Source organism: Lontra canadensis, unplaced genomic scaffold, assembly GCF_010015895.1.
Source record: "Lontra canadensis isolate GAN:19392208 unplaced genomic scaffold, GSC_riverotter_1.0 scaffold29, whole genome shotgun sequence".
Lineage (NCBI taxonomy): Eukaryota > Metazoa > Chordata > Mammalia > Carnivora > Mustelidae > Lontra > Lontra canadensis.
Window position 1 is genome coordinate 5826923 of NW_022631023.1, and position 17821 is coordinate 5844743.

The 17821-nt window shown below is 46.6% G+C and overlaps 1 protein-coding gene across 1 annotated transcript; it reads right to left on the reverse strand.

Moving 5' to 3' along the window:
- Positions 1-1225: 1225 nt before the first annotated feature.
- GET1 (guided entry of tail-anchored proteins factor 1) lies at positions 1226-17074 on the reverse strand. Its single transcript, XM_032865312.1, has 5 exons — positions 16877-17074; positions 7134-7299; positions 5970-6037; positions 3749-3863; positions 1226-2026 (listed from the first exon to the last, which is right to left on the reverse strand). The coding sequence occupies exons 1-5, from the start codon at positions 16976-16978 to the stop codon at positions 1953-1955; spliced, it is 525 nt and encodes a 174-aa protein (XP_032721203.1). The 5' UTR covers positions 16979-17074; the 3' UTR covers positions 1226-1952.
- Positions 17075-17821: the final 747 nt, after the last annotated feature.

Consider the following 17821-nt stretch of genomic DNA (forward strand, 5'->3'; position numbering starts at 1 on the left):
GAGTCAGAAGAGCTCCTTTCCACTGTTCCCCTTTCTGTAGCTTTTGAATCCAGTACTATGTTTATTACCTATTTAAAAACAAATGACATTTTTGAAAAACCACAATGTAAAACATGAAGGACACTTACATGTCCGTTGTCTCGTCTTCGTCAACTGCTGCTACGTGTGGGAAGGTCCCCAGCTGTCCACGTACGTCTTCTCCTCTAGCCTCAGAGAGCTTTGTCAAAACTCCTTGAGTGTTAACTGAAAGAATGGATCTTTAGGAGATCAAGAAGGGTCTCGGCAGGGAGACTGGACAAGGATTAGTGATCCAAGGATGTCCCTGGGTGGACCCTGCATGGCGACCAAACGTTCACTGTACATCCCACCCTTGATGCCGGCGGCTCACTCATGGTGGTAACGCAGGGTGTCGTGCACCTGAACCCCGCAGCTGCCTCAGTCGCTGCCTTCGCCTCATCAGGCAGCCTTCCCAGCCTGTGTGGCCCACACAAACCCTCTGATGCTTTTGCTATGAATGCTCCTGTGACCTCTGTTCCACATCCTTCCTTAAAACTAAGTCACCTTGGGCACCTGGGTGGCTCCGTGGGTTAAGCCGCTGCCTTCGGCTCAGGTCATGATCTCAGGGTCCTGGGATCGAGCCCCGCATCGGGCTCTCTGCTCAGCAGGGAGCCTGCTTCCTCCTCTCTGCCTGCCTCTCTGCCTACTTGTGAACTGTCTCTGTCAAAGAAATAAATAAAATCTTTAAAAAAAAAAAAAAAACCTAAGTCACCTGGGCTGGAGACATTTGAATCAAGAGCCCGACCCGCTCTGAGGATGCGAACTACGCACCACAGCACTTTGTCTGTCTCTTGTACAATTCGTGGAATTAACAATGAGCTACTTATTAGATCGACAGGGAACTCAAGAATACAAATATGACCTTTGAAAAACCAGGGATAGAATGTAGCTCTACGGGGCTGCAGCCAACCGAGTTAACAGTTAAAGTCCTCTGTCGCTTGTCACAGTTACAAACGTCATAGCAAGTAAGCGGCTGTAAGGAAGAGTCACACAAGCCCTTGCAAAAATTTTAATTAAAAAGAGTGTTTTACATGGGGAAACCAGACTTACTGTGGTGATCATTTCACAGTGTATACAAATATCAAATCACTATGTTATAGTCCTGAAACCAATAAATGTTATATGTCAATTAGAATTCAAAAAAAAAAAAACAGTAAAAAAAAAAAAGTGTTTTAAAAAATGTATCCACTCAAATTAATTTAGTCAGAAATCTTTGTTAACTTTGTTCCATTCTACAGAGCATAAATATTAAGTGCTTATAAAACACACTTCATCTGAAATGCTTTAAATATAAAACACAATTCAAGCCTCAAACAATGCATTATGATTTCATGACTACATTTACAAAACACAGTGAAAAGTTAACAACTTCAAATAAGTAGATAAAACTATACAACGGCTCATCCCACGAATGATCCTTTAAACAGAAAAACCACACGAGCAATGTCAATTAGTGTTATTCTTTTAGTAGTACTATGGGAGACTTAAAATTCTGGTAGTGGTTTTAAAATAAAATTTAAATCACTTTTTAATCTGGATCAAAAATAGTGCAAAGTCTTTAAGGTACTTAAGTTAGAAAACTTTGACTCTCCGGTTGGCAATGTGACCTTTAAAGTATGCCAACGGTGCACCCCCCAGTAAGTGGATGCCCAGGCGCCATCTTGTAACAAACCCGGGACTTGCTGGCCAGGTCACACATGCAAGAGCCTGGCCTTCCAGCACGGTGACAAGTGTACAAAATCATGACTCGTATCTCACATGAAAACCAAGCACGCATTCAACAAAAAAACTAACCTGTGCTTTAGTTTCCTTACAAACAAAAAAGTATAAATCAGATTTTAACCGTCTCAGTGGAAATCCATTCTCTAAAATGTCATAGTTGCATTCGTCTTCTCTCAGCTGAAAGGGTGAAGCACGATCGCCACAACTTTGTTACAGACTAAAATCCAACAGGTAATTCCAACTCCACCTGGAAATGGAGAAGCTCACCGTAAGAGAGCACGCCTACGATCTGCCCGCATTTCTGCTACCTTTAATTTACAGGAAGTCAACCGTTCTGCAGCAGTGCTCGGCTAAGGAAAACTAGGTGTGTGTTTCCTCGATTCAGAGTCAGCAGACCTCCTACTGATGCACAGGGCTGCCTTCCTTCCTAAACAGGAACTCCACAGGACAACTGCTAGAGGGATGGGCATTGTTACATACGATATTAACAAACAGTAAAACTGCCCTGTGTGACTATTTGTTTTTCCTTCTTAAAAAACCATTATAAACAAAGCAGCGTCCACCCATGCCTTTCTGGCCCAGCTAGTGACAGAGAGACAGGAAGTCAGGCTGCAGGAGTGGCCAATGGCTCTCTAGATGCCTGGAAGGGCGTCCTTGAGCTCTCCTACTCAGCGGCACTGAGAGCCCACAGGCGGGCAGTGGTGCCCACAAGGTTGGGTGGAGGCAGGGTGGAGGGTGTGGTGAAACCAGGATCTCTGAAGCAGTCGCTCCTTTTCAGTTAGTAATTCACCTCCAGCAACAGATCACAACCAAAGGCTGAGTGACATGCAGCATTATTCCTGACAGTAAGAAATTAGGACCTAAATACTCTGTCAGGGGAATTAGTACATCATGATATATCCCAACGAACAGCAGCTATTCAAAATTCCTTAAAAAGTTTACTGATACGGGAAAGGGCTTACAATATAAAGTAAAAAGGGATCTAAAATTCTATGTACCAGGGCGCCTGGGTGGCTCAGTGGGTTAAGCCTCTGCCTTCAGCTCAAGTCATGATCTCAGGGTCCTGGGATCGAGCCCCGCATCTGGCTCTCTGCTCAGCAAGGAAGCTGCTTCCCCCTCTCTCTTTCCCTGACTCTCTGCCTACTTGTGATTTCTGTCTGTCACATAAATAAATAAAATCTTTTTTAAAAATAACAAAATAAAATTGTATGTGCCAGATGATCTTAGTGGTATAAAATAAATAGGAAAAAAAAGAGCGGAAAAATGTATCACAAAGTTAAAAGAGGTTAGCTATAGCTTATGAGATGTTTTTAAATTGTTCTTATATCTCTAATCATTCTACAATATGTACTTTTTTCAAAGATTTTTATTTATTTATTTATTATTCATTTATTTATTTAAAATAACAATTTTATTTATTTGCCTCCGCACACAGAAGGAGAGGGAGAAGCAGATGCCCCACTGAGCAGGGAGCCTGATGCGGGGCTTGATCCCAGGACCCCAAGATCATGACCTGAGCTGAAGGCAGATGCTTAACCCACTGAGCCACCCAGGCATCTGATATGTACTACTTTTAACACCCAAAGGATATCATTACCTTTCAAAAATAAAAGAATGGCCAATAGCAGTAAATGCTGCAGAGAGGCCACACAAAAGAAATGAAGAGGTCACAGAACCTAGGACCTAGAGATCGGGGTTTCAACAACCAGGATATCAGTCAAGGTACGGGCTGACATTCTGTAAGCAGACCTGGGGTGAACTCTAGCTCTGCTACTTAACATTTCGGTGACACTGGATAAGGTAAGCAACTTCTCCAGACCTGTGTCTTCACCGTGAGCCTTGTGTGAGGCCAAGACCCGAAGGACTACTCACTAGTGAATGGATGAGCATGGGTTCCTTCCCCCTGTACCCCACATGTCTACAGAGGCCTAGCCGTATACTTCTGCTCTGGGTTCCAGAAAACTCTTACCTGCTACTCTAGTAGGAAATGCTACCAGGCGGTCCAGCGGCGTGATCCATTTGCTGGGCACCACAGCCACGGGGACAGAGTAATACTTCCAGATGAGCGACACCATCAGGGCAGCCTGCGGGGACAGTGCTGATGAGTGCGACCACCTGCTGGCCACATGCCCAGTAACCCGAGACAGAGGAGAAACCAGCCAACACACTGAGGAGACGCTCCGAGCCGATGACCCCAAGCCCCAGCAATGCAGTCCTTGCGGCACACAGACACATCCACACCGCCACCGACCTGTGAGCACCCCGAAAGGGTCTGATTAAAGACCAGTTCGCAGGACATCTAGAACACACTGCTGGGAAGCGGGGTAGCCTTCTTACTGAATTATCACTTCCCTGTTTTAATCTGAATAATAAATATGCACTATTAACTAGTTGATATTAGCTGATAAATTAACCACAGTCTCCTATAACAAAGGTATTCTTTGCTCACTGAGCATCTCTTTTAAGAAGCCAGCCTATGATAAATATACCTTATTAGTGACAACAGCAATCTCATGCCTCTAAGATCCGTGAAACATCAGTCCGTTCTCCACCCCCCAACACACACACACACACAGTGCTGGCATCTGCGTGTGGACAGAGCCCTGTGAGTCTCAACAGTGGCAGCGAAGCAGAAGCATCCTCTGCGCTGTCTTCACCCGTCCCGTGCTTTGGAGAAGCTGCTCAAATGAGCAGACTTAAAAGAGGGAGTCTGGCTTCAATCCCGCCCCTGGGAAACCTAACAGGTGTCAAAGCGACAGGACCTCAGGTCTAGTGTACATCACTGAACCCAGACACCCTGGGCTTGCAGGGCTGACTCGAGGCCTTTGGTGCAGGGAGGACCACATGCAGCGCTGAAACCCAGAGTCACTGACAGCAGCCGCGAGCGTGGTCACAGCATGGCCACGACCTCAGAGGAAAGCAGCAACAGGAGTAGCTCCCCAGGAACTCTCTTATCCCAGACGGGACTGCTGAGGACCAACAGCACTGGACTCCAATGAGCACAGTGGGTCCTCACCTTGACAGTGAGCAGCATTTTCCACGTCTGTGTGCCATGTAACAAGCGATGATCCAAAATGACCATCTTAGCAAATACAAGATCTAAAGAAGCTTCTCTCACTTCCCCGCAGGCTCCCCAAGCTGCACTGGAGTGACGGCACCACCCAAGAGTCCCAGAGAAGCTACGTCAGCATCCATGTGCTAACAAACCCCAGTGTTTCACAACTCAGGAGACAGACTCCCCTGGAACCCTCGTGCACTGCTGGTGGGAACGCAAGCTGGTGCAACCACTGTGCAAACAGTACGGAGGTTCCTCAAAAAGTTAAAAATAGAAATACCATATGACCCAGTCATTCCACTACCAGATACTCACCCAAAGAAAACAAAAACACTCACTGGAAAAGATCCATGCACACCTATGTTTACCGCAGCATTATTTACGGTCGCCAAGACAGGGAAGCAGCCCGTGTCCATGACAGATGAACAGATAAAGATGAGGCTGTGTATTTATATATATTTACACACAGACACACACACAGGGAACACTACTCAGCCACCAAAAGGGATGAGATCTTGCTGTTTGTAACAACAGGGATGCATCTAGAAGGCATACTGCTATGTGAAATAAGCCAGAGAGAGACAAACACCGGACCACTTCACTCCTATGTAGAATCTAAAACATGAAACGAATAAATAAAAAGCAGAACTATGAATGCAGAACCAACTGACAGCTGCCAGAGGGAAGAGAAATAGAGGGATGGGGGAAACATAAACGGGATTAAGAGGTACAAAGTTCCAATTCCAAAGTAAGTAAGTCATAGAGATGAAAAGTAGAGCAGAGGGAACGCAGTCAATACCATCATAGCGCGGCATGGTAAGGGGTGGTGATCACAGTTATCACAGTGAGCAATGAGCAACGTAGAGAATTACCGATTCGTTATGTTGTACACCTGAAACTAACAGGACACTGTATGTTAATTATACTTCAACTTAAAAACAGAGAGAGAGAAAGGCTTTCCTTCAGCCTAACTTATAAATGCACAGCGTTCAGTTCCATACTGGCAGGATCACGCAGCACAGCCACGGGAAGTGGAAAAAGCCTGAACTCCTGGACCTGGATCCTGGTGGCCGCAGTTCTGGAGGACAGTCCATAACAACTATAACGACCCCAGGTGACACAATAGGACACTTACTTGCAATACATAGAAGGCAACACTTATAACCCATTTTATCTTGGCCAACTGAGCTGTCCGAGCTTTCACTGAAAAGAAAAACAGGATGAAATCATTCTATCAGTCCTGAAAATAAAGGAAAATACTCAAAGACACAGAAATGTTATTCCCCTCCTATAAAATAGCTTCTAATCATGTTGTATAACATTTGTTCAGTATATTTAGAAAACAGAAAACAATTTCTTAAAAGCCACACATGATGCCATGCATTAAAATAGAATCACACACAGATTGTAAGATTTCAAGCTTTAATTTTGAACACCCTTAAAACTACTCGTCTACATCAGAGATTCTTTTTATAGTGTACTTACCAACAGGACTACATTTGCTCCCCAGGTCTCCCGGTCTACACTGTACACTAACCCACATGTGGGAGACTAGCTTGTCCTGGGCCTGTGGGGGGATGGGGGAGCTCTGCATGTCTTACTAGCCTGGAGGCAGCTCTCTCTCAGTGCGCATTCACAGCACACGGGTGGAAATGTCTTCATCACAGAAGAGTGTTAGGGACAGTGGCCAACACAGTGATGAACAAGACCTGACCATGACCGTGTCAGTCTATTCTCAGATAAGGACACTCTGGGCACATTTGAGAGTGTCCACAAAAGCCCTTGGGCATCCACTATGACACTTGCTCTAGGCTTATCTCGAAAAGTGTTGAGGGGCACTTGGGTGGCTCAGTCAGTTAAGCGTTCCACTCAGGTCATGATCCCAGGTTCCTGGAATTGAGCCCCGCGAACGGCTCCCTGCTCAGCGGGGAGCCTGCTTCTCCCTCTGCCTTCCATTTCCCCTGCTTGTGCGCCCTCTGTCCCTCTGACAAATTAATAAAATCTTTAAAAAAAAAAAAAAAAAGGGAAAGAAAAGTGTTGAATTTCAAAATGTCTACCTACAGAAACGAAAAAAAGCTAAGAGGACGTTAGTTGTTTCTGTGTTTAGGAAACAAATGTTCACCGACAAATAAAGAGAAAGTAATCATGACTACTGAGTTTCTTCTGGACAAACTCAGAAGTTCCTCTCAACGTTTAGAACATCTAAGAATCAAAGCACATGTTCTACCAATCTTTACAGAAAGACTTCTCTATTCCTCTGCTCCTATGAAGGTTTCTGCACTACAGGTGAAACTAGTACCGTGAGTTTTAAGCTTATCCGTCATCTTGTTGATCTTTCTCTCCAGCCTGGCGTATCTGGCAAATTCATCCATCATGTTGACGGTGGAGAGCTCCTGCTTCATGTCCTGGATCTCTGCTCTCATCTGGGCCTCCTGCTCCGCATCCTTCTGCAGCAGCCTGGACATCTGGCAGAGTGGACAGCTGAGGTCAGTGCCTTCCACAGGGGGACACCTTCCCCACCCCATCCTAGTGCTGCTGCTTCCAGCTGGGCAGGCTGCCCTGGACCTGCACAGCCAGCCTCTGTGGCCTAGTTCTGCTGCTGCCCTCTGGGACCACCACAGACAAAAACTGCCTCCGATGTGAATCACCAGTCAAATTATACTTTTTCTTTTGCAGACATGCCCATGGATCGCTCCAGCACAATGTCTGGATCTTTCACCGTAACGATAAAATTGTGATTATAAAATGAAAACCAATTCCAGCATCATTCAGGTAACAAGGACCACACATTCTCTTCCCTTCCTGAAGAATTTAGTCCTGAATTAGGTAGGCAGAGGAAGAGGACGGTGCTAGTGAGGAGGGGGTAGCCCAGCGGGAGGACTTAATCCCAAGCACCGTCAGGAGGGCATTCCCATAGAGGGGCACCCTGGCAAGGGAGGATAGAGGCAAGCATGGTGATATGAGCATCTCCAGAAAGGGCAGCCCGGCATAGGTGTCAGAGTAAGAGGCATACAGGATAAGAGGAAAGCACCCAGCCAACCGCAGAGTCAGAGCCCAAGTGGGACCCGCAGGTACTGGGGTGGGGAGGAGGAGGCAGCAGTGGGGATGCGAGATTAATTACAAAGGACTGATCAAATACACTAAACATACTGAAAATAATGGGAGCCCGTTTTCTCACTATGAGAACTGGGAGTTAGAAATATGGATGAGGAAGAACCAGAATGAATGCTGAAGTGTTGAATTAGAATCGGAGGCATGGGGGCGCCTGGGTGGCTCAGTGGGTTAAGGCCTCTGCCTTCAGCTCAGGTCATGATCCCAGGGTCCTGGGATCGAGCCCTGCATCGGGCTCTCTGCTCATTGGGGAGCCTGCTTACCCCCCTATCTCTCTGCCTGCCTCTCTGCCTTCTAATGATCTCTGTCTGTCAAATAAATAAATAAAAATCTTTAAAGAAAAAAAAAAAAAAAGAATCGGAGGCATGGGTGTGAACTCGTGGTTTTTGGTAGATAGAGAAATATAGATGTAAATGTTTGTGAAAAAGCACCTTCAACAGCCAGACCCCCACATGGGATGTTCCCTGATGCCCCCGCCCCATACAATTGTGGGGACACCCGCCAGCTGGAGCCAAGGACAGATGGCAGTGGCCACCAGGTGGCGCCCGGCAGCAGGCCAGGATGCCTCAGCAACATCGGACAGCAAGGGCAAGGAGGGAGTGGGGGGGCAGGGAACGGAGAGATCCTTCCGGACCCAGCCCCAGCGAAGAGTGAACGTCCCACCGGGTCAGATGCGATGCAGCGAGAACACGGCATCCCTTCTGTGACACCGGACAAAGGTGTTCGAAGAAGGCCATCCTGCAGACTCACTGCCCTTGCCATATTCAGAAACGCCAGCCATAAAAGTCAAGGAAATACCGGGAAGCCTTCCAGACTGGAGATGCGGCAAGTATGTGCAACGCACAGTGCTGACCGGGACCCTTTGCTACAAAGGACCTTGGCTGGAATGGAGCAGGTCAGGAGGAAGGTTCCTGATGGCTGAGTTGTGGATAAGACACCTGTTTATACAGTAATGTGTCAGGGAATGCAGGGGCCCAGGTTGACAGCTTGTTTTCAAGAAACAAAATCAGTTCTTTGTATTGCATGCGTACCTTTTTGGCACATTAGTTTCAAAATTCTGAAAAAGAGATTAATAAAAAAAAATGAAAGGGGATAATATACGTAAGTGTACTGGCACATAGGAAGTGCACAATAACTGGGTTTGTCCCTCGGCTTGGGGTCCCCTCTACACAACAGGGCAATTCTTCAGATAGAGCTGGGAGCCACGCCCCGTCATGGGTGTCCAGGGGCATCTGCATAAGTGTGGGTTCCCAGGACAGCCTCTGAGGTAGCAGCCTTTAGCGCCTGCATAATGAAGCCCTTCTCCAAGGAAGCGGGAAGCCCGCTTCTCCCTCTCCCCCTCCCCCTGCCCCTGTTCCTGTTCTTGGTGTCTCTGTGTCAAATAAATAAAATCTTTAAAAAAAAAAAAAAAAAAAAAAAACCTTTTTTGAAGATTTTATTTATTTGACACAGAGAGAGAGATCGCAAGTAGGCGGAGGCAGGCAGAGAGAGGGGGAAGCAGGCTCACGACTGAGCAGAGAGCCCAATGCAGGGCTCAGTCCCAGGACCCTGAGATCATGACCTGAGCTTAAAGGCAGAGGCTTAACCCACTGGGCCACCCAGGCACCCCAAAAAAAATTTTTTTAAGAAGACCAAAGATGTTTACTCAGGACTAGAAGGTGAGTGAGAGTGGGAAAATGAGCTTGTGGAGGAGTTTAGAATCTTATGGTTAAATTAGACAACTGTACTGCTTGGGAGGGAAAATGAGTAAATTAGGTCTGCAAGTACACAAAAATATCTGGAAGTATTTAAATTTGCAAATAGGTACCAATATTAATCCAAGACCTCCTTATAAGTGACAGTTAAAATGTACTAGAATTATGAATTAAATAGTAAAATATAAAGGGATTTTAAGTGTTCTGAATATTAATTTTCAAACAAAAATAAACCTCTGACCTCCTTATGTATTCAAAAGCACCTTCCAGAACCTTAAACCTCTCACTTGACAGAAACAGATAACCTTTGTGGGGTACAGCTTTTTCAAAGACCTGGAGATGGGTCCATAAAGAATCCTCAAGCAGAAAACGAGTTTTTCCAAAATTCTTATTAAGATGACAGGCAATGGAAGAATCTAGGGAGAAAACAAGAGTAGTATCGATCCTCCTTGTCACTTGTCCCCCAGACGCTGGATGCCAGCCTGCATGAGCTCATAGTGTCCTACCAGACTCACCCTGAGATCCTGTCCAAGTTCCAAACCCCTTTCCGAATGGACAAAATGTTACGGTTTGAACTTGGAGTCACAGCCTGGAAGAGACAAACCCCACTCCGCCACTCAATGGCTGGCGTCTGGACTAGCCCCGTCTGAAAATTAATTAATGTATAATGACATTTAAGCCCAAAGGTTCGCCCCCCTGGAACACAGGGGGCACTAGGTGAATGACATGCTGGGGTGGCCTGCTTAGATGTGTTCCTAATACTGGCGACGCACTGCTCATCCCGAGAAGGGACCAAGGCTCCGGCGAAGCTACAGACCCACACGAGGACTCTGAGTTAGGAGCCCTCCTCACGGCACTGGATCATCATCTGGATGACCCCATCCACGAGGTCCCGACTGCGCATGTGCACTCAACCCCCACTGCCCCCTCAACTACCCCCACAACTAACATTCGGGGGCCATCCTCACGCCTGGTGGTCCCAGGAGGAACTCACCAGGCGACTGTTTTCAAAGAGCGGAGGGTCTCAGGAAGGCCCCTACAGCAGGAGTCAGGTCCTGCAGTGTCCGTCCCTGGCCTCCCTGGCCTCGGGAACCTGGGCCCCTAGAGGGAGAGGAAGGTGGCCACTTTTTAGACCAAAAAGTGAAGGCAATTTCAAAGTCATCAAATATGAAGGTGGTGGTCACCCCACAAACCAAATCCCAGAGGGCAACCTGCACGGAGTCCATGCCCAGGGTTTGAAGGGAGTGGAGGGAGGAGCTGTTTACCCCAGCGCAGCACCCACTCTCAGCCACGTTAATCCTGGGGCGCCAGAGTAGTGCGCCCCCCTACACCCCACCTCCCACCAGCGTTCCCAGGGCGCATGCGCAGTGCACACAGCTCTCCCGGACGCCCTCCGCCACTGCTAGGCGCGGGGCGCCTGCGCAGTACGCCCCCCTATAGCCGTCCACAGAGGCGCTCCCAGGGGAATATCCGTCTCGCTTGTTCTCTGCCTTTGGTTGAAGACAGTCCTGGTTCACCTATTAAATGAGCTAGGCCCTCCCATCTATATGCCCTGTGACCAGCTTGAAGAGAATTAAGAACTCTCAGGAAAAGTCCAACCAAGTCAACACCAGGACTGGGAGTCCTCATCCTGGCCCCCATCTCCACCCCAGTATTGAGCTGAGGTCCCCTCCCAGGACCCTGCAAGGCTTTGCTAGACAGAGGACTTGTGATACCTAAGAGACTGATTCAAGGGCTTCAACCAGCCTACCTGACTAACGGGATGGTGCGCCCCAACCCCACCCCACCCTGCCCCCCATTCCTACTGGCTGAGTGGAAAACGCTTCAGAAACACTGGCAGGAACGCTATATTCCATGTAGGAGGACATGGCCCATTCCCAGTCAAGCTTGGTTTCTCCTCGGGGTCTTCCCCACTTAGGTCCTCCAAAAGGGCCTGGAACAGGCAGCCTCTAATGGTCGTGAAAGGGAGTTGGGGGAAATTGGAGGGGGAGATGAACCGTGAGAGACTGTGGACTCTGAGAAACAATCTGAGGGTTTTGAAGGGACGGGGGGCGGGAGGGGGGGGGAGCCTGGTGGTGGGTACTGTGGAGGGCACGTATTGCATGGAGCACTGGGTATGGTGCATAAACTATGAATTCTGGAACACTGAAAAGAAATTTTAAAAATGAAAAATGAAAAGAAAAAAAAAAAAAAAAAGAACAGCGCCTTACCCTACTCAGGAGAAGAGCAGTCCTTACGGCTTTACCCTGACCTTCACCACAAACCCAGTGCCAGGGCGGTACAGATCTCTGCTCAGGTGAGTATATGTGATGACCCTGACAATGAGCATTAGAACCAAGGGGAAACAGGTTCAAGAAAGCTGTGTTGAGGTTACAGAGGTCATACAACCTGTGGAAGCAGCACAGAATGTGAACACAGTGCTTTTTCATCTAAATGAGTAACATCCAGGGACACAGCCTCATGTGCATCCACACTGCAGCAATAATCCCTGGTGAGTGTGTCCTAGCTGATGAGCATCAGTGTGTTGGGAGCTTGGTTAAGGAGCGGGATGATGACAACTCTTACTGCCACTGCCATACCCCAAACACACACTCCTCTCCCCCCGCCAAAAGGAAATTATGAACAATTCATGGAGGAATACCAAACTAACACAGCCTCTTTCAAAGAAGAAGTCAAACTATGACTCTGCAGATGATATATTTTATGTGGAAAATCCAAAGACTCCACTCCAAATCTGCTAGAACTCATGCAGGAATTCAGTAAAGTGTCAGGATACACCAACAACAAGACAGAAAGAGAAATTAAGGAGTCAATCACATTTACAATTGTACCCAAAACCGTAAGATACCTAGGAATAAACCTAACCAAAGAGGCAAAGAATCTGTACTCAGAAAACTATAAAGTACTCATGAAAGAAATTGAGGAAGACACAAAGAAATGGAAAAATGTTCCATGCTCATGGATTGGAAGAACAAGTATTGTGAAAACATCTATGCTGCCTAAAGCAATCTATATGTTTAATGCAATCCCTATCAAAATACCATCCATTTTTTTTTCAAAGAAATGGAACAAATTATCCTAAAATTTATATGGAACCAGAAAAGACCTCGAATAGCCAGAGGAATGTTGAAAAAGAAAGCCAAAGTTGGTGTTATCACAATTCCAGACTTCAAGCTCTATTACAAAGCTGTCATCATCAAGATAGTATGGTACTGGCACAAAAACAGACACATAGATCAGTGGAACAGAATGGAGAGCCCAGAAATAGACCCTCAACCCTATAGTCAACTAATCTCTGACAAAGCAGGAAAGAATGTCCAATGGAAAAAAGACAGTCTCTTCAACAAATGGTGTTGGTAAAATTGGACAGCCGCATGCAGAAAAATGAAACTGGACCATTTCCTTACACCACACATGAAAATAGACTAAAAAATGGATGAAGGACCTCAGTGTGAAACAGAAATCCATCAAAATCCTTGAGGACAACACAGGCAGCAACCTCTTCGACCTCAGCCGCAGCAACTTCTTCCTAGAAACGTCACCAAAGGCAAGGGAAGCAAGGGCAAAAATCAACTACTGGGACTTCATCAAGATCAAAAGCTTTTACATAGCAAAGGAAACAGTCAACAAAACCAAAAGACAACTGACAGAATGGGAGAAGATATTTGCAAACAACATATCAGATAAAGGGCTAGTGTCCAAAATCTATAAAGAACTTATCAAACTCAAAACCCAAAGAACAAGTAATCCAATGAAGAAATGGGCAGAGGACATGAACAGACATTTCTGCAAAGAAGACATCCAGATGGCCAACAGACACATGAAAAAGTGCTCCATATCACTCGGCATCAGGGAAATACAAATCAAAACCACAATGAGATACCACCTCACACCAGTCAGAATGGCTAAAATTAACAAGTCAGGAAATGACAGATGCTGGTGAGGATGAGGAGAAAGGGGAACCCTCCTACACTGTTGGTGGGAATGCAAACTGGTGCAGCCACTCTGGAAAACAGCATGGAGGTTCCTCAAAATGTTGAAAATAGAGCTACCCTATGACCCAGCTACCGCAGTACTGGGTATTTACCCTAAAGATACAAATGTAGTGATCCGAAGGGGCACGTGTACCCGAATGCTTATAGCAGCAATGTCCATAATAGCCAAACTATGGAAAGAACCTAGATGTCCATCTACAGATGAATGGATAAAGAAGATGTGGTATATATATATGTTTAATGCAATATGTATATATATACATATATATATATATATGTATATATATATACACATAGCCATCAAAAGATTGAAATCTTGCCATTTGCGATGACGTGGGTGGAACCAGAGGGTATTATGCTGAGCGAAATAAGTCAATCAGAGAAAGGCAATTATCATATGATGTCCCTGATATGAGGAAGTTGAGAGGCAAAGTGGGGGTCTGGAGGGTAGGGAAGGAAAAAAAGGAAACAAGATGGGATCAGGAGGGAGACAAACCATAAGAGACTCTTAATCTCTAACCGGGGGGAGGGGGGTAGGAAGAGGATGGTGGGGTTATGGACAGTGGGGACGGTATGCGCTATGGTGAGTGCTGTGAAGTGTGTAAACCTGGCGATTCACAGACCTATACCCCTGGAGCTAATAATACATTATATGTTAATAAAAAAATAAAAAGTTAAAAAAAAAAAAACTAACACAGCCTCTTTGAGCAACTTAGTTTCACATAGTTCCAATAAGAGGTGAAATGGGATGGGGTATACAAGAAGAATCAAGGTGACAAAAGATGGGCAGGCAAACCACAGAACGGGAGAAAATATTTACAAATCATATACCCAGTAAGTAAACAACTCCTCACCCAACAACGACAACAAACCAAATACTCACTCACTCCCCACTCTGAACCCACAGAGTATGTCCTTCCCTTACGGACAAGCACCTGATGCCCCATTAAAAAGGGGGCAAAGGACTTGAACAGATATTTCTCCAAAGAAGATATACAGATGGCCAATAAGCACATAAAATGATGTTCAACATCACTAATCATTAGGAAAATGCAATCAAAATCATAATAAAATGACACCTTGCCTCCATTGAGGACGACTATTATAAAAACAAAACAAAACAAGACAGCAAGTGCTGGAACTTGTGGAAAAATTAGAACCTTATACGTTGCTGGTGAGAATGCAAAATGGTGCAGCTGCGATGGAAAATGGTTGGGCAATTTCTCCAGAAGTTGAAAAGAGAATTACCATGTGATCCAGTAATCCCACTTTGGATATTTACCCAAAAGTACCGAAAGCAGAGACTCGAACAGGTATTTGCACACTAGTGTTCCAGCAACATTATTCACAATAGCCAAAAGGCGGAAACAACCCCATGTCCATCAAAAGATGAAAGGATAGGGGCACCTGGGTGGCTCAGTGGGTTAAAGCCTCTGCCTTTGGCTCAGGTCATGATCCCAGGGTCCTGGGATCGAGCCCCACATCAGGCTCTCTGCTCAGCGGGGAGCCTGCTTCTCCCTCTCTCTCTCTGCCTGCCTCTCTGCCTACTTGTGATCTCTGTCTGTCAAATAAATAAATAAAATCTTAAAAAAAAAAAGATGAAAGGATAAACAAAACGTGGTATACATACACAATAAAATATTATTCAGCCTCAAAAAAGAAGGAAATCCTAACACATGCTACAACAGGGATAGACCCAGAGGGCATTATGCTGACTGAAAGAAGCCAGGCATAAAAGGAAAAATACTGCATAATTTCACCTACATGAGATAATCAGAGTAGTCAAATTCATAGAGACAGAAAGTAGAACTGTGGTTGCCAGGACGGAGTTGAAAGAAGAATAGGGACTTACTGTTTAATGGACAGAGTTTCAGTTTAGGAAGATGGAAAAGTTCTAGAGATGGACGGTGGTGATAGTTGCACAATAATGTAATGATTTAATGCCACTGAACTATATACCCAAAAATGGCTAAAATGGTAAATTTTAAGTTGTGTATTTTACCAAAATTTTTTTTAAAAAGAGAAAAAAGATGGAGAAGCCAGTTCTTTCAGGGTCTTTTATGCAATGCTAAGTACTTGGGACATCATCTTAAAAACCTAGCAGTGTCAAGGGGGAATGAGGGGTTAAGAGAGAATTCCCCATGCCTTAGTTGGACAATGCAGGTAGTACAGTCCTTGAATAGAATCTTACATGAAACAGGCACTCAGTGAATACCGGTAGAATAAAGAAAGGAGAAATCCTGTCTAGAAATCTAGTCTTAAATAGTACCCCCTTCACACACACACACCACCATCACCACCACCAATGTAAATCAGGAGGTAAGGGCAGGGAGAACTGCGTTTTCCCCCAATAATGCCATAATGGCACGCACCCAGTCTTGGAGGTCTTTCAGGTCTGTCAGACTCCCGCTGTGGGCGTAAAGGGGGCGCCCTTAACCCACACACACCTCATCAAACCTGCCACCAACCCTATTACCAAGCTCCAAGAGGCAGAGGGACAAAACTAGGAGAATCACAACGAAGGATCAGTCTCCGCCCCAGTGGTCACTAACTGGATGCACAGTGACCCTCTGAGTCAGACTCCTCCTTTGAGGTAAAGGGACACAGGATGACATTCGCATTTTACAGCAGCCGTGACAACCGGACACGAGGTAATGTACTCATGCCTACACAAAATGCACGAGAGAGCTGCTCCCCGGTGCCCTTTGCTCTCCTGAATACAGGAAGCGTGACACAGCGCCGAGATTACGTCTCCCCAGCCTCTGACCGCAAAAGTGGAGGCGGCTGCAGCCTGAGAGCCTTCCACCTGGGACCTGGCACGGCTGGCACGGCTGGCACTCCGGCACTCCATGCGGGAAGGCCGCGGCCTCCAGGAAAGCGTGGTCTCCGTGCTGCGCCAGGCGCTGGCCCCCAGCAGCGAGGGCTGCGAGATGCCTCCGCCGACCAGGAGATAACGGAAACGAGCTCGGCCGGCTAGCAGGGGGGCACTGCGAACTTCCAGTCTCAGGGCTGCTGCCGGGGGAAAACGCGGCCTGGTGTCGCCAGGTCATTCTTTCTCCCTGAGAATCGAGAAGTCCGGATTTGGGGAGTAAAGCTTTGCAACTTTTGGATGCTAGCAATTAACTAAAAAATAAAAAAAAATAAAAATCTTAACAGAACGGCCCAACCAGACACTTCTGCAGGCGCAATCCGGCTCGACAGCAGCGGCCACCCACCGACCCCTGGAAGGCGAAGCCACTTACGAAGGAGGAGAAGGACGGGAGGAGGATCCTGAGGACATTGCACCCAAACACGAAGCTGAGCACCAGCAGCCACGCCCAGCGGTCGGCCTCCGTGCCGCTCATCCCGGATGCTCCCGGAGGTGCCGGCTCTGCTAAGGTAACTCCATGGGGACCACGCCGGCGCCCACGCCGCGCGGGCGCCTGCGCAGTGAGGCCGGGGGGGGGGGCGGCGTGCAGACGCGCTGGCGCGCCTGCGCACTGTGCCGCACTGGGCGGGGAGGCAAGACCGCCTTTTCTTCTTGGTCTTGGTGGACGCTTTCCGGCCAGTCCTTGGCCTTTCCGGTTTCCGTAGCCTTTCGCACCCTCCCCACCACCCCCCTGGCCGCAGCTGTCCAAGCTCTGGTGGTTGGGTTGCCACCAGCTTCAGTTTTAGTTTAGCTGCGAGCTTTTTCTTATTATTATGTAATGAGTACTTACTTTAAATTGACTCGGTTTTACTCCTAGATGAATTTATTTTAAAGTAAGCCTCTCTGTAAGTGGAAAACTACCGTAATTATAGTAGCAAGTGACTGTAAAAACTTTTTGTGGTTATATGTAAAATGTCTTAAGTTTACAATTCAAAACAAATCCCTGAAATGTCTAAACAATTTACAAATCTCCATACCTAAAAAATAAGCATTAAACAGAAGGTGCCGTTTACAAACCCACCTGTTTAGGTGAATTGAGGTTTTAGGGCAAAATAATCCCAATTCAAGTTTGCATATAGTAGATAAAGCAAAAGATATTTAGCGGGAGGTGCCTGGGCCGCTCAGTGGTTAAGCCTCTCTTGATTTGGCTCAGGTCAAGCTCTCAGGGTTGTGAGATCTGGACCCCACACTTAGTGTGGAGCCTGCTTAGGACTCTCTCTCTCTCCCTCGGCCCCGCCCCGCCACCACCCCCACCCCCAAGAATGTGTGTGCGCGCAAG

Coding starts and splice junctions, on each gene's coding strand:
- GET1 (XM_032865312.1), bottom strand. CDS start 16,978: ATGAGCGGCACGGAGGCCGACCGCTGGGCGTGGCTGCTGGTGCTCAGC. Junction 7,300..16,876: donor TCCCGTCCTTCTCCTCCTTC/GTAAGTGGCTTC, acceptor CCACTCTGCCAG/ATGTCCAGGCTGCTGCAGAA. Junction 2,027..3,748: donor ATTTCCTACTAGAGTAGCAG/GTAAGAGTTTTC, acceptor CTCCATTTCCAG/GTGGAGTTGGAATTACCTGT.